We start from the raw sequence: 16,583 nt of genomic DNA, 5'->3' as shown, positions 1-16,583 counted from the left end.
GTGTGATTAATAAAATGACTCCAAATAGTCTGTGGTCCACGCTATGTGGAATATATTGCAACCATGCCCTCACTACCTGAACAAGACTCATTTATATTGCTGTGTGAGTAACTATACCTGAACACAAATGCGGCCACGTACTGTATTTAATAAAGTAGGCCATTATACCAAGGTGGAACAAGGTACTTGGTTTTATTATGGACCCTGTGTTGTTGCCAGCCATAGGGTAACTTGAGCTTTGACCAGCTTTCGAGGGTTGATCAGAAAATAAATGTGTTGTGTGTGTATATTCAAGAAAGCAGGCTTATTTCTTGTTTTAATCAGACATGGTAATTGTGTAGTGCGTGTATTCTGGAATTTCTTTAACAGCAAGGTGGTCCAATCATCTTCTGCAGCTTTGTAATTGGCGTGCCCTTTTAGCAATAATGCTGTTTCGTTAATCAAGGCGTGGCTCCTGGTGTCTTTGCCAAGATCTTGCTTCTGCTTGTCAGCCATTCTTTCTCTCTGTTGTTTTTGTCAATACTCCTAATTCTTGTTTTCATTAAACAGTGTGTAAACTCCTGAGAGAGATTCAGTAACAATTAATACTGAACGGCTAGCAAGTTTATACCCTGAGAGTACTTGTATCTGTACAGCATGTGTATACCACAGCTTAATTCCTTTTAGGATTGTTTTACTTTAGTTAGGTGCCTAGAATTTGTACTTCAGCTGACAATAACCCTTTTGTGTTTCTTTCAGAAGGGCTTGATTAAGGAGGCTGGTGTTCATGCAAGGTATTGTTCTTGTTTGTGATATTATACATAACAGGATTTTTATCATTTTGTGTGATGTCAGGTTAAAGCGTATATATTGTGTTTTTTTGGGGGTTTTTTTTGCTGTATTTATTTCTTAAGCAATCAGAAATACTGATTTCTGACACACTAATTTTTTAACAGAAACACTGGCAGTTAGTTTGCATCCTCTATTACCAGAAATGATTATTGTAGCTATAATTTATTCAAATGTTTTACTTTATTATTAATCTGCATAGCAGTTTGATGTTGTTCATTGCTAGCAATAAGGGTTTGATTGATCAACCAGAAGGATTTTAGGGCATTTTTCAGCACTGGCAATTCGCCCTGGTATGCCTCAACCTCCACATTCAAGTCTTCTGCACCGTGGTAAATGTGTTTAATAATGCAGGCTACAGTATAGGGCAGGAAGTGATTTCAGGATCGCCTGTGCTTTTTACATGTTAGCAATCCGGACTAACAGCATTTTGCAGCAGGTTCCCACAAGCGTATTTGTAGAGATCTGATGCCATATGTTACCTTTATCGTACTTTTGGCATTGAATGATGCACCCGAGGTAAAGGGAGAGTGAGGCCTGGAGTTTTCTCTCAAATGGCTGAGATATCTCAACAATCCTTTTTAGGGTTTCAAATCTCTTTCAGTTGACTGATTGTTTCAGAGCTGGCGCCTTCCTCTCTTTTACAAAACCATCTGAAGGCAAATCTGGAGCTTAGAAACTGTGCCAGGGTAACAGGAAAATATACATTTAGTACACAAAGGCTAAATAGGTTACCTGATTAGATGAACTGTGAGCCAGGAGTCATCAGAGGCAAGTTTATAAAGAGTCTGGTGCCAGGCAAAGTTTGCCCTGATTTTATTCTCCAAAGGAGGAACAAAATTAATTGAAATCTAGTGAGAAACAAAGAAGCATCACCCGTTTGTAAAATTATGGAAAAATATATCTTAAAATCCTCATTAAATGTGTATGGAAAAATTACGCTAAAGCATGCGTTTAGGGCAACAGAGGATGTTGACCTAAAAGAAGTGCATTCCTCAGCTGGATAAAATACATTGCGTGTCCTTTTTAATCCCAGCCTCTGCAGGTCCCTCACTAACCTAACTGCAAAATGTTTTATCAGTGGCCCAGAGGTTTGTGTGTTGTGGTTAGTGGGATGTTGAATAATGGAAAGCCTGATGTTATTTCCACTAGATAATATTCTTGTCTCTCCACTCAAATCTCTAATGTTGATGTTTTTAGCTTGAAAAAGTCAACTAAATTAACCTAGCGATATTTTACACTACAGTAAGACTTTGGTTATCCGAACCCAGATTATCCAAGCACCTCTGTTATCTGAACAGCCCCTTGTTATCATGTTGTGTGCTGTGCTCTTCTGCCCTGTTTGCAAAGAAAATGCGCTAGTCAGCCCTTCTGATACTTGCAGATCAATGCAGTGCTGTAGATTATATATTTAGAGGTAAAGGGGAGAATTCTATCATTTTAGGAGGTTTCTTGATTTGGGAACGTCATGTACAAAATGTCAATGGCATAATTCGATTATCAGAAGAATTTGATTATCCCAACATCCACTGGTCCCAATTGGTTCAGATAATAGAAGTTTAGTTAATTTTTCAGAAAGTTCAGTGATATTTCCATCTCCTGAGTTATCCTTGCAGGCAATAAATGACTGACACTATACTTACCTTGACTAGCGTAACTACAGGTAGATGATTTCAAATGCACATGTGGTTATCGTCTAGAGATTGCTATAAAACGCTAACAATAACAAAAATGCAAATCTCTCCCTTTTTGTAAGATAATGTGCACTGGGAGTGATCTGTTATTGTTTACATGAAATAAAAGTGCTTCAGGGTGTGTTTTTCATGCAGCTGAAGTCAAAACAGCTCAAATAGTCCCAAGACAATTAAAATTGCAACTTGGAAACGATTGAGGTTTGTTCATCGATTGCTGGGGAATATTTACAGTAATCAGTGAAAAACCACCTCTGTTCTGACAACACTACAAGCAACGCTTGATGATTCATTCTAATATTTTCTCAGGTGTTTTGGAAAACCAGTATATGATTTTAATTTGAATAGACAAAAATAAATAAATAGTGTTTCTCCTAATTCGCTCCCACACAGTCCCGGGAACGAATCGCTCTGGTGCAATGTATCACTTATTTATAGGCTTCTGTTAATTTCTATATCAGTTAGACTGTGGAGACATTCTGTCTCCTGCGACTAGGTGATGATTATCTGCCTTCGTACAGAGCCAAGGTTGGATTGCCTCGCTGTATGTGGGCGGTGATTCGAAACCTGCTAATGTTGCCACATTCGTTTTTGCTGCTCTCCTCTTGGATACGACGGTATTGGCTTTCATTTTGGTATCGTTAATGATGTTAATTAGAGTGAGGGTCTGGAAGTTGATGTCACAGACTGAAGATGAAGGAAACTATAACTTTTGCAGCAATTAAAAAGCTAATGTAACATAACTTGGTTCCATCCTTTACATTCTGAAGTTGATGGAAGGCAGTGGCTGATAAAGTAAAGCACAAGAATAGAAAAGTGCTTTAGTCTCTACTTGTGTGATTTCATTCAGTAATTTCAATTTGCAAAAATCTGAAAATGGGGGGGGGGGGGTGTCACCTTAAAATCTATAAAGGTTTTATTGAATCATTGACAGCACAGATAAATCCATTTTAAACCAGGCCACGGCTATAAAATTGAGATCTGTAGAACCGCAAGGCTAGACGCAGAATTAAAAAATATGTCAACCTTAAATTTAGAATGATTCATATTGGAAAGCATGTTTTGTTTTTTTGTTATGTCTGGATGTTTGATGTTAAGACCAGCTTGTGTATCTAATTGGCAGCTTAGTTAGGCTCCCTGTACTCTTTTATTCAACTTGAATACATTATATGTACACCAGCTCCGCTCAAACTAGGTCTGCTCTCAGAACTACTTGACACTGGAACTGCAGCAGGATAATAGGGCCAAACAAATACATTGAAACTTCATCTGATGCAGGATATTCCATGTATTTTTCATATGGGACAACATGCTGTATGAAGTGTCCATTCAGGATCTGTAGCAATCTGTACAGTGTGGTTTTGTAAATAACTGTCTATCTTCAAGAAGTAATTTTGGTGAGGAAGGGGTAAAAAAAAACATATTTTATATAGATAAGAAATGCCTGCAATGCTTGGCTATGTTTCCTGATGGGGTTGACCTCTAATATATTATGAATATAATGCAATACATTCTGATTTTATATCCACCTGTCATCTAAACAATAAGTTACAGTATGAGGTTTCGCACTATACTAATTAACAAGAGATTTTAGAAAGCAGTGTTTTCACGTCAGATGTATATCATAGCTGCGAGTTATACTGCTGAGATCTTTAAACGTGTCATTACTGGCAATACAATTACAAAAATACTGGGTTTGTATATAAAGGTATTGCTTGAAGATATGTATATTAATCAGGGTGGGACGAATACAGCGGTTCTGAGTGATTTAAGGTCTCAGTGAACCGACACATTTAAATTGAAAGACGGTTAAACGTTTAAATCACACGATTAGGTTGTGCTGTGCGTATAATCTCCAAAGCGTTATCAATTAAAAACAAATTGTCGCCTTTTAATCTGTAAACCAGGTGTTAAAAAAAATCATGTTGCAATTCTTCGATCTATTGATGTTGTGGTTTTAAATCTGAGATGAGTCTAAATATACATGATGGTAATTCTCCATTTAAAAGCCGACAAATCCCTTTGAATCGAAAGCACTCTGCAAAACCCAATGACATCATTTAAGAGCGTCGCCCTGTTCAAATCAAATGTCGGTTCTGTTTTTTTGGTTTGATTTTTTAAAAGAAACAAAGCACTCGTTTTTTTTTTTTTTTTTTTTTTGTCATTTTAGCATCAGGGTTGGTTCGTGAATTTAAAAAGGCGCATTTGTGTACTTGGCTTAGTTTAGTATGGCAATTATCTATCATGATTCTCCTCGCTGTCAGTCTATTTTGTTTTGGCTTAGAGTTTAGACACTATAATAACAGACCGATTGGATTTGAAGTTTAGGATAGGATTGGGCAATAAATACTTAAAAGTAACGTAAGGGCTGGAAGAAACCTGTGCTGTCAAACATTTAATTACACGTCCGCTTAATGCTGCCATTAATCTTTTCTGGTTAATGACAGCATTCTCATGGAACCGCAATCAAAGAAATAAAAAGTAACTTGTTTGTACATTTTTGTTCTGTTACCTAATGGGGAAATGTTGTTGTAAAAGCACACACACACACATATATATATATATATATATATATATATATATATATGATAGAGAGAGAGAGAGAGAGAGAGAGAGAGAGAGAGAGAGAGAGTGTGGAGGGTTATTTGTTAAAAAAAAAGAAGAAAACAACTATTATTAAATGTGTGTAAATATGAAATCCAATTGTTTAAATAATTATATTAAAGTGTAGCCTTTTTTTTTTTTTTTAGTTAACATCAAAATGTGTTAACAACTTTAAGCGATAGGCTGATTAACACGCCCTCGCCCCCCATGGTGAAGCAGCGCGTATTCAGTCGGATCTGTACCTGCAATTGTTATTTTGCGCAAACCCAACCCATTCAAGAATGATTCTGACCCAATACAGAACGCTTCACGTAGAATTGTGAAAAGGCACGAAAACATTTCAGATTGGGTCGACCTGTATGAGGTTTGTATTGGCTGATTGGTCGATTGGGATTAAGAAAACTTCATTAATACATACTATTTTCGTAAATGTTGCGCGTAACAGCTGTTGTACTATACCGTAGCGTGTTGTTAGCCAATGCAACTAATTGCAGGCGCTAACTTTAATAAATTATATTGATGCATTTTTTAATTACTCCAAATTGTGTATTTGTATTTTATATCTGTTTATCTATCTATATCTTCCTCTCACATTCTGTTTTATCAGTCTTGTCGCGCTTTATTAAAGTAACCCCGAAAACAAATATAATCATTGCTATATGGATAGCAGCATTTGTGAATAAATTAGAAGGTATGGTATGGTACAACCCAACATGAAATAAACTTGCATGGCAAAACTCAGAAGTGCCGTTGCGGCCAGTAAACAACCTACACAAATACACTGAAACATCTGCCCCATCTGCCCAGGTGTTTATTTTCACACGCATGAATGATGAGAGAGCCATCGACATACACGTTATTTTGGTTTCCAAAATAGGAAGGTTGCAAAATGAAAACTTCTAACTTTATTTGGGTAGAGGTGCAATTACTGGGCAGGTGCAGTCGCGCCTTCTACAGACCTGAGAAACATTGTGAGTACATGCGAGGAAAAATAGATTGCACAGTGTCTACTATCCGCACAGTCTCGGTTTCATTAAGTATTGCCAGTAGAAATAAAAGGAATCGGCTTGCACGTTATTGTATAAACATTACACTGCAATTTATATTATTCTAACATTTGAGAACTGTGGTGAGCAAAAATAAAAAGCGGGTTTATGGAGTACAATAGTGTCACTGCCAAATAGTGTCTCCGTTTAAATAACGATGTGACACTATTTGGCATCTAGGTGCCCAACAGTGTCTCCAGTCTGGTGACACTATTTGGCATAACACCGGGACTGAGTCGCGGCCTACCTTTGGGGCAATGGCATTCTATGTATTCTTTTTTTTTCTATCAATAGCGAAAAGCAGGTGCCGATGGCAGCTGTGACTGTAGAAATAATACAGTGTAGCAAGGCAGTATTGGCGGACTGTCAATCAAAGAGAAATTCAGAAATCAGAGCTAAGATTGTCTACCTGTAGGCGGGTTTGACAATAGGTGTTGAGGTCATGTGATCGTTCTGCTGGCAGATGTAAAAAGTTTGTTCAGTATTTTATAAAATTACAATGTGTCGAATCCGCTACCAAAGTTTTGCAAAGTAGAAAGAACAAAAAAGGCAGCTCCAGGAGTCTGGGTGCATTTGTACCGTGGGCTGAGTTTTGAGGTGCTGGAATGCTGTGTTGCTGTTTGTTTGTTTGTTTGTTTGGTTTTTTTTTTTGGTTTTTTTTTTGTAGAAACGTTTTCATACTAACTTTTTGTACTTAATAACATTCATTTAAATTCAGTTGATTCCTATGGTGAATACGTTTTGTGACTAATTAGCCTTTAACATTTAAAATATTGAACACTTTGATATATGTTTCAATATTAACTAAGTCAAGTTATTAGTCAAACTGATAAATCTTGTTACATACCGGTAACTGATTGATTTATTAATGTTTGGATATACAGTACCGCTATTTATAAATGTTTGGATACCGCTGTTTTATACTGGCTCGTTCACAGCCGTATTAAAATAACACTAGAATATGTTTTGTTGGAAAATAATAAAATAAATTAAAAAAAAAAAAAAATCAACGTTTTTTTTTTTTTTTTACATTCAAATTTCGCTGCAGATTTGAATGTGATTTTGCAAGTTGTATTTGGTTGTATGTGTCGAAAACTTATGCAAGACTCGTTTCCTTCTGTATTGTGCGCATTCGTTTTGTGCATCTCAGCGTGAGAGGTACTGGACTTTTTAGTTACAGTGTTCAAAAGTTAGGATTTGACAGTTATGTTTTTTTGTGCACGTTGCACTGGTTTTACTCAAAAGTTATTCCTGATCAGGTATTTATGAGTAGGAATAATAAGAGACATGCACATCTTTCTAGTTCGATGCCCAAGAAAAATAACTGCATTATTAAAATGTTCAATTATACACAGGTACCACATTTTAAATGTTTGATAAAAAACGCCTGTTTAGTTTTTTTATACATATGTTGTATTTACTAAAATTAAGTTGTTTTCAAAAAATAAATATTTTCACGCAGTGCATAATATATGTGATTTCCATAGGTCACACTATTCAAATGAATAAAGGCCAGTTCAGATTCAGGGTTATGTTATAGTGTTAGACAGGTTTAAACGTATGACATGTTTTTAATTTGACATTTTAAGGAGTGCCAGTAGTGGTAAGTAAGTAAGTAAGTTTTAAGACACAGACATTTTAACTGCATCTCAATCACACGTCTAAATGGATGTGCGCCGCACTGGTCCACGAAGTAGGCCTACAGAAATAAAAAGCGCTAAATAGAATCATTGGTTAACTGAATCAAGCGCATATTAAATCACAATTCAAACGATCACAGTTGAGTAGATATACAAGCGTGAAAATAATACAGTAATACGATTTTGCGCTTTCGAAAATCGTTTTGGATAATAACGCACGGTGAATTTTTTTGAGTTCAAAAAGTGGAAAAACGTGAGTGTGACGGTATAGTAACAATGAAACGGTTGAACTTCAAATTAATAAATCCAGACAAAGCTACTGTCCCTGACCTCCAGATAACACTAAACAAAGTTGTTACTAGTTATTGTGACCCGGTGAAATAGACATAGAGAAAAACCAAAACCTACCTTCAGCCTATGGGACTAAGGTGGGTGGAGCTGAGCCTGCCTGCTGTCTGTAATAGTTGTACTTAAGCGAGGAGTGGAGCTAAGCATTAAATTACAGGAAAAGCTACAGGTAGCAATCTTGATCTCCTGCGAAGTTTAATTTTTTATAACTTCAGATTTGGGGGTGTTTCTTTGAGGCAACCAAACAAATCGCCATGGAAACGTCTCAAGACAACGAGAAATTTAGCAGCCGGCACCCCGAGATCGTGAGCTGTAGTAAGGACGCTGGCAGCAGGACTACCCAGGACCGAGCCGAGCTGGAGGAGGACTCTGAAAAAGCCGACCTCAGTCAGAAGCCACCCTACTCGTACGTAGCTCTGATCGCTATGGCTGTCCGGGAGAGCCCGGAGAAAAAGCTCACCCTCAGCGGGATTTATCAGTTCATAATAAACAAATTTCCATATTACGAGAAAAACAAGAAGGGTTGGCAGAATAGCATCAGACACAACCTGAGCCTCAACGAGTGTTTCGTTAAGGTTCCCAGGGAAGGCGGCGGGGAGAGGAAAGGTAACTTCTGGACTCTCGACTCGGCTTTTGACGATATGTTCGATAAAGGAAATTACCGGAGACGCAGACGAGTGAAAAGGCCATACCGACCGCCATCTGCTCCATACGGGAAACCCTGCTTGAGTTACAACGATCCGTACTATCTGCATCCTAACTCCAAGTACCTCCCGGCTGCTTTTGTCAATAACTCGTGGTCGGTGGGACAGTCTACCCAGTTTGGACAGACGACCACGTCGTTGAGCTACCAGCAGTGCCAAGCCAGCAGCGGGAATGCCAGCCCCGTGTCTATGAATGGATATGCCAGCCCCCTTCACCAGTCATATAACCCCTATCACCGACACTTGGTTTCTGCGATGGGAAATCACTATCCCTGTATGACCCAGCAAATCAGCCCGGGGGGAACGTCAGCGACTGCCAGCACTTACCAGTTGCCTGGTGCCAGGCAACCTGAAATGCCTGTTATGCATTATTGGGATTAGGAGGAAAACGTTGATACTGTTGAAGGACAGGTGCTGTTTTGGATTAATACAGACTGTGTGGTAACGTGCCAAACCAAGATGATTTGTGTCAACGTTATTTTTAAAAGCATTTGACAACCGTGGTTTATTTTCAAAAGACTGGAGAGAATCTTGCGCTTGGATTGACCCGTCCCTTGTGCCGCCGAGGTTCACTTTTCAGCAAGACAACACTGTCCTTGTTCGGTTCGTGTTGATTTGTCTTGTTGTCAGATTTGAATTGCAGTGAATTGTTTTTTTTGTTTTTTTCTCCCTGTGTTAAACATGTTCGTTTTAATGTTAAAGATCATAATTGTTTTGCTTGAATTGAATGTACAAAAAACCCTTTGTTTCTACAACCTTTTAAAAAAAAAAAAAAAGAAAAAAATCGTTACATGTAAAGGCATTTTCACGTTGAAGGTTAACTTAAATTTATGTGCATAGCACTTTTTTTATATTAGTATTTCTGTTTTAATAAATGCTAATGCTGGTTAATGCACCTTCTGTGACTTGTGTAATTTGAGGTTTATCCATCTTGTTTTTGCAAAAAAAAAAAAAAAAATGTTGGGTTACTGTGGTAAATTTAGTTTGCAAAAGAAAATAAAAAGAGAAATATATATTTGATATTAACGAATAAAACTTAACATGTTAGACAACTCAATTTGAAGACAAAAGTTGTCAAAATATGTAATGCGTATCTTTTAGCATTGCTACATATTTTACAATTTAGTGTTATTCTGAGTTTATAGGTAAATTATACATTCACATATTTCATGACATGCAAGGCAACTCAATCCGATCAATTACGCATGCTTTCGAGTTTTTATCGCAAATTCTGTACACGAAGTTTTTAACTACATTTCATATATACTTTTTAAATATATTTATTTTCCAGTGTTCGAAAAAGTTGTTAAATGCATTATAAAAAGGTCAGTAGCTTATTTGTTCTACCTATAGAAAAAAACATTAACACAAGCCCAAATAAACACGTATTTCTCAGTGTCCTATGTTTCACTGACATGTAAAACGCATAGCTGTTTACCTACCTGCTCACTAATAACACAACAATAACCACAATAAGGGTTAATCTTATGATTATTATAGCGAGAGATTATTATTAAATGTTTTAAGAGTATTATAAACAGTGATGCGTCAATCAACGTTTTTAGAAGATTAAAAGACGTTAAATTAAACCGGAAGGTTCGACATTACAAATTAAGGCAGATTATTTCACAAAAGCATCGCTTAACTTTAAAAGATACCACTGCAGGCTATAATAATGTGTGTTTATTTTAATAAACCAAAACGTTACAAGCCTGCATATTTCAAAAACGCACCAGCACAGCATTTCCAAGCTGTTGTCCAATGCGTATTTTTAGTTTGGTTGGTTATTTCTGAAAAGGGTGCTGTAACATTTGAGTAGCCGATACTGTTTGCACCAGAGCAAAGAATTTGTTTTGTATAAACAGTGGCAGAAAAAAAATGTTAGTTCAAGTAAAGACAATAATAATAATAATAATAATAATATAATAATAATAATAATAATAATAATAATAATAATTAAACTGCTGTATCTTAAATAATGTAACACTTATTTTCTCCTTAAAGAAAAAGGGGGGTACATTACATTTTGTTCAAATATGACATCATTTGACACCGTTTGACTAAGTCCAGACGAATTTGTAGGCTACTTGACGTGTATCTTGGGGGGACGGGGGGAGGGGGCACGACTCGTTTCTGTGAGGGTCCCGGAGGGAATCGCACAATAAGCTATTCAATAAATCATTTTAAAAAAAAATCAACTTGTAATATATCTTACACAGTAGTCCTGTATTTATTTATTTTTTAAACAAGATCTAATAATACATTCATCATAAATCATAAGCAGTACGTGACAGTAATAATGTGTAAATTGAATACAGTCTCTGTTTTACGCTTTCATTCATATCTTTCCGTGCGTCTTCATAAACTAGCTGGTTTTACAATGTGTTTAATATTCCCGAAGGGAGTTTAGTCTTCAGGAAAAGCCATGCACATATACTCTCCCATTGTCGCTTTGCCCCTTTCCTGTGAAATAAACGCTCCTGTTTCTGCAGCTATAGCTAAATGTGTTGCATCACCTATAACCATAGGATTGAGACTAATACATATATTAAATTAAACACACGGATGAAATATTTGCATCCTGAGCCATTCGAAAAAAAGGCACAGTAGTGACGTCAAAAAGCGATAATTCCTCTAGAGGAAAATATACTTGAATTTTGACCCATTCGACTCCTCGAGACCATATTTTATTTAACAACCGCAAAGCGATATCTGGAAAGTCTGCCGGGAGCCATCGCAGTAGATTTTGAAAGATAGCATGTCATCAATACGTCAACGGTAACATTATTCAGCAGGTTGCATTCGATGTTCTGAAGCAAATTTAGTTAATTCTACAGGGCGATGCAAAACTTTGAAATGCAGCAGAGGGTGGTTATTTGTGCGTTGCTGGGAAACTCCACTGCAGGCCAGGGAAGAACAAAATAATCAAATAAACGCATTCATGTCAGTGTTACATCCCTTATTTAAAAAAAAAATATATGTATTTGCTTTCCTGCTTCATGTATTGTTTTCCATAAGACCCTAGGCCTATAATTTAAGAACATGATTTGCAATCCAATTTAAAATGTTATTCGCTGAAAAAGCTCTATGAGCTACAATCGGCTCGTTTACAAGGGCGTCCCAGGAGGAAGGGCAGGGCGAGTTGCAGTTACACACCAGCACAGAGCAAGCACACTGTTTCACAACCCATGGATCCTGTTGTATTCATTTCACAACAATTATTCCAGTCTGAAGGGGGCAGGAATAGCAACAGAGTTCATTCCATAGTGCTTCTCACTGTTGCAGGAATAAACACAGTTAAACTCCTGGAACAGGCAGTTTAGATACACATTAGTTTATTATTCAACCTTTTTAAAAAGGACCCGTTTCCAGTGTAAACTCCTCCACACACATTTGTCAACGCTATTTCTTACGCGGCCCCGGCATTCCCGTTTCAATTATTTATTATCCGTTTGATTTTCAGATAACGAAACAAAAAATTATCGGTATCACAATATCAATCAGACTTCCCAGCACGCTCAATATATAACTGTCGGAAATAAAAGCAATTTGAAGGTTTACAGCTCGGCCCGTTTGGCATCATCCCTAGAATTAACTAACGCTGCTTCATAAAGTCCAGTGAAAGCTGCCGAATAATGTTACGTTAATATCTAAATGATGTTATATATATTTGTAAGTGGGCAAAACTTTTGGCCAGAGCTGTATGTTTGTTTAAAATATGCAGTAGTGCAATGTGCGTGTGTTTACAGCTTTTAGAAAAGGGTCATTACAGCGTGTTGTTCAAATAGCAGACTGGGTATATTGAAAATAAGTGTTATAAATGAATACTGTAACAAATAGTGAAGAACTCAGCGTTTTCTCTGTCCCTTTTGAAGCAATATAAAACGATTTCACAGTCGCATAAATATGTATTGAAAAGGAAACTCTTTTTTTTTTTTTAAATTGTATTTGTTTATTGATATTCTCCAAGTCGTTTAATGTACAAATTGTGCCACCTGCGTAATCCGACTTTATCCGTCAACGTCATTGTACATCGCATTGCTAAAATTGTGTATGTGTAAAATATTTTCAAACAGTTTAATTATTATTAGAATTGTTCATTTATTGACGCATTAATATAAAGCTAACAACGTTTTACAGAAGGAGTCTTTTTTTAAACGAATTGTTTATGTAGTTATGTTTTGCAGACATCCAAAGCTGTAATAGCGTAATCACATTTTACTTTAAAATGCCAGTGGCATTTACATCCATAGTATTTATTATTATTATTATTATTATTATTATTATTATTATTATTATTTATTATTATTATTATTATTATTATTTGTGATATACCGGAGATTGATGATCCTTCACTTCGTGATTCTTACATCCCAATAGAAAATCTCAATAGCGAGAGTGTTAAAATGGACAGTGTGCCTTTTTCTAGGTATAAAACCCTGCGTTAAATTATTAATATTCTTGAACCCAAATAGTATATTTTTTAACACAAGCTGTATTGTTGTTCTTCGAACAAACTCTAACAATATAAACCCAGTTTTAGAGCTTAATAAAACCCGGGTGTAGCAGTATTTTATTAAACCGTTGTAGTTATTCAACACGTTTTCCTATCTAAAATTACCTTTACAGCCTTTAACAGATATACATTCACCGTCTCCTGTATTTATTTAAAAATAAAAATCACTATTTAAAATATATATATATATATATATATATATATATATATATATATCTGCACCTGCACCTTACTTCAAAATTATATTACAAATAACTGAATGAAGTTACAATCTCTTCAGCACAGCAATAATTGGTCATAGCAGAAGATTATAATTTCGAGGAGTTGAACACGCAGACACAGGGTGTCCACTCTGACCTTGGCATAAGAACACCGATGTGAAAAGCACAGCTAAAGCCAGCGAAGTTACAACAGTAAAACAGCCAATCGTTTCCTTTTACTCTCAACACGCTTTTCATTTTTCTGTCTAAGTCAATACGACTAACACAAGATGATCAAAATGAATCCATTCATATCTGACTCACACTGGAACACGAAGGGCATTTGTGATAATGAATTATATCTGTGTTGATCTGACGTCCGGCGTGTTCATTTCATTACGCGACTGATACAAAATGAAATGGTTTTGCCCTTCTGGTGTATATTTCATTTGAATTACTAGCTTGTGTAGGAAGCATAATGCACTTTTGACTAAATATATTTTTGTAGGTCAGATTTTTAGCTGTGAATATGGCAGCCAAGGGTGGCTACCCATTCTGAATGTTTTATAGTGACAACTGTTTAATAAAGAAGAGGCAAAACTACCAACCTTCAAGAACTTTGCTGTCTTTTCAATACCACAGCTTTTAAATAGTACAGTTGAGTTTATTCAATTGATATACATATTAAATCAAGGACAAGTCTATAATGTGAATTACTTTTAAAGACAGAAATACATTTAAGAGTCCCGCATGCTCTGTGTGATATTGATTATGCCAATTGATCAGCCACAGTTAGATCAATTGAATAGAGCTCATTATTGATTGATTCATTTAAAAAAAAAAAAAAAAAAAAAACGTTTTATTTCATCGATTTTTAAATAACAGAAACGATTTTCTAATTGAACAGAAACGTTTTATTTTTTATCAACGATTTTGGTATTTTGAAAAGCAATGTTTGTTTTGAGAAACGCCGTCCTTTTGTGTAACATTAGTCGTATATAAAATGAAGTGATCGGTGAACAATGTGACTCGAGGTTGTCGTGCTGTGTAATTCGATGGTTTTACAGGAGCACATGCTGTGAACTCGCACCCAGCTTGTATCTCGGGTTGCAGCGCCGGTGCATTGCTGGCTTGCAACTGTCTGAAGTTAATACTTCTAAATTGACGAAGAGCGCCTCCTCGCGGCGACTGCGGTAGCATGCACGTCCTAAAAAAAAAAAACGAAAACAAAACCCTGTTCAATTTTTGGTTCAGTTGTGATATTAAATTAAAAAGTCTGGTCTTGCATTTACAAGTACAATGTGCCTATATACCGGTTTACCGCACAATATGAGTCCTATGATACAGCGTTCAGTTGTGATATTAAATTAAAAAGTCTGGTCTTGCATTTACAAGTACAATGTGCCTATATACCGGTTTACCGCACAATATGAGTCCTATGATACAGCGTATGGTGTACACCCAGGTTACAATGCTGTTAGAGTGTTTATGTACATGCAATACCTTATGAAGGCAATAATTCGTCCATGCAAAATTACATGTACAACTTGTTGATATATAGTCAAGCATTTGTCAATATAGGGTTGAATTGTTATAGTACAAGTACAGTGACTGAATTTATTCTGAATTCATCGTAAGGCAAATGCTGTTATGCTTGAAGTTTTTTTGTGATACAGTGACCTATAGTGGTTAAAATTGTACTCAGCAGCTAGTCTTACACATACAGCTTTACAATATATAATTCTACGATTATAGTTGGTGCAAATAATTGTGCAAGCAAATGTGCGTCGATATGCTTACATATACAGAGCCCTATTTATTATTATTATTTTAAATAATATTATTATTCATAGGTTGTATTAATATATAATTAGTATGATTGAAGTTAAATAGCCTTTGCATGGGGCTCCAATGCATTTATTGACATACAAATGCTTTATGAATAGATATCTATGGCTTGAAAAAACACAATTCAGTTATATTTTTTTTTTCACCAAATGCAGCAGTTGTCATCAGTCAATTTAAAGATGGTTTTATTTTGTATATAAGAGAAACCAGACAGGATTCAAAAAGTATTTATTATTATTATTATTATATTATTATTATTATTATTATTATTATTATTATTATTATTATTATTATATTTCTTAATATATTTAGTTATTTATTTAAATGGTACATTATATCCTGAAGATGTGCTTTAAATAACAATCATTGCAGTAAACAGTATAACAGACACTTTTCTTTCGAACTGTGTCCAGTTAAGTTTGTAGTACATTTGTAGTACTGTAGTCTGATAACTCCTTTAATGTCAATTAGGAATGAATGCTATGCTAACTGTGAGCTAGTATAAGCTATGTTGATTCTTCTGAGGCATCTTTTGTATATACAAATAACGCCCTGTAGATTTTTCTTTGAATCCCAGAAATCGTTTGATTACCTTTTCATATGGAAAATGCATGTATTCCCGTGCAATGGATCTGACTTGTGTGCTTGTGTGCCAACGTGATTATTATGCTGCAGACAGGTAAAATTGGTTAACAAGACACCAGACCCAACCTAAACATACACATACAACGGGGAAAGCAGCATGAGTTTGATTGATAACAGTTTCTCTCACGTATAGATAGCCCTTGATCTTCCACGGCACGCACATAACGACGTGCAGCGTGCAGCTTTTCTTTGTGTCGTCATCGTGACAGATACTGGTACAGATGCTTCCCGGAAAAAAAAAAAAAGAGCAAATATATTTGTTGAAGACGAAGCTTTACTAACAGCTGCAATGTCTCTCAATAATGTTCCGTTTTTACACTTTTGTTTAGTCCTCTGTTATTTATTTGTTCTATTCCTCCCTTTTATTTAGTAACTATCAGCAAGCAGACCCCGTTGACGGTTCAGATTCTTTACATCCTCAGCTTGCAGCGGGTGGAGGTTAAAATTACAAACGGAAGCTCTGATGTGTATAATAAGCACGTGTATAATGATGTGTAAATAGATTTGTTTTCC

At 35.9% G+C, this 16,583-nt stretch overlaps 1 protein-coding gene across 1 annotated transcript; it reads left to right on the top strand.

Annotated features, from left to right (window-relative positions):
- Positions 1-8,273: 8,273 nt before the first annotated feature.
- Positions 8,274-10,688, top strand: LOC121328423 (forkhead box protein L2-like). The gene has a single exon (XM_041273072.1). The coding sequence runs from the start codon at positions 8,412-8,414 to the stop codon at positions 9,240-9,242; it is 831 nt and encodes a 276-aa protein (XP_041129006.1). The 5' UTR covers positions 8,274-8,411; the 3' UTR covers positions 9,243-10,688.
- Positions 10,689-16,583: the final 5,895 nt, after the last annotated feature.

This window comes from Polyodon spathula, chromosome 16 (genome assembly GCF_017654505.1).
Source record: "Polyodon spathula isolate WHYD16114869_AA chromosome 16, ASM1765450v1, whole genome shotgun sequence".
Classification (NCBI taxonomy): domain Eukaryota; kingdom Metazoa; phylum Chordata; class Actinopteri; order Acipenseriformes; family Polyodontidae; genus Polyodon; species Polyodon spathula.
The sequence above is the reverse complement of the archived record's forward strand: the minus strand, read 5'-3'. Positions and strand labels throughout refer to the sequence as shown.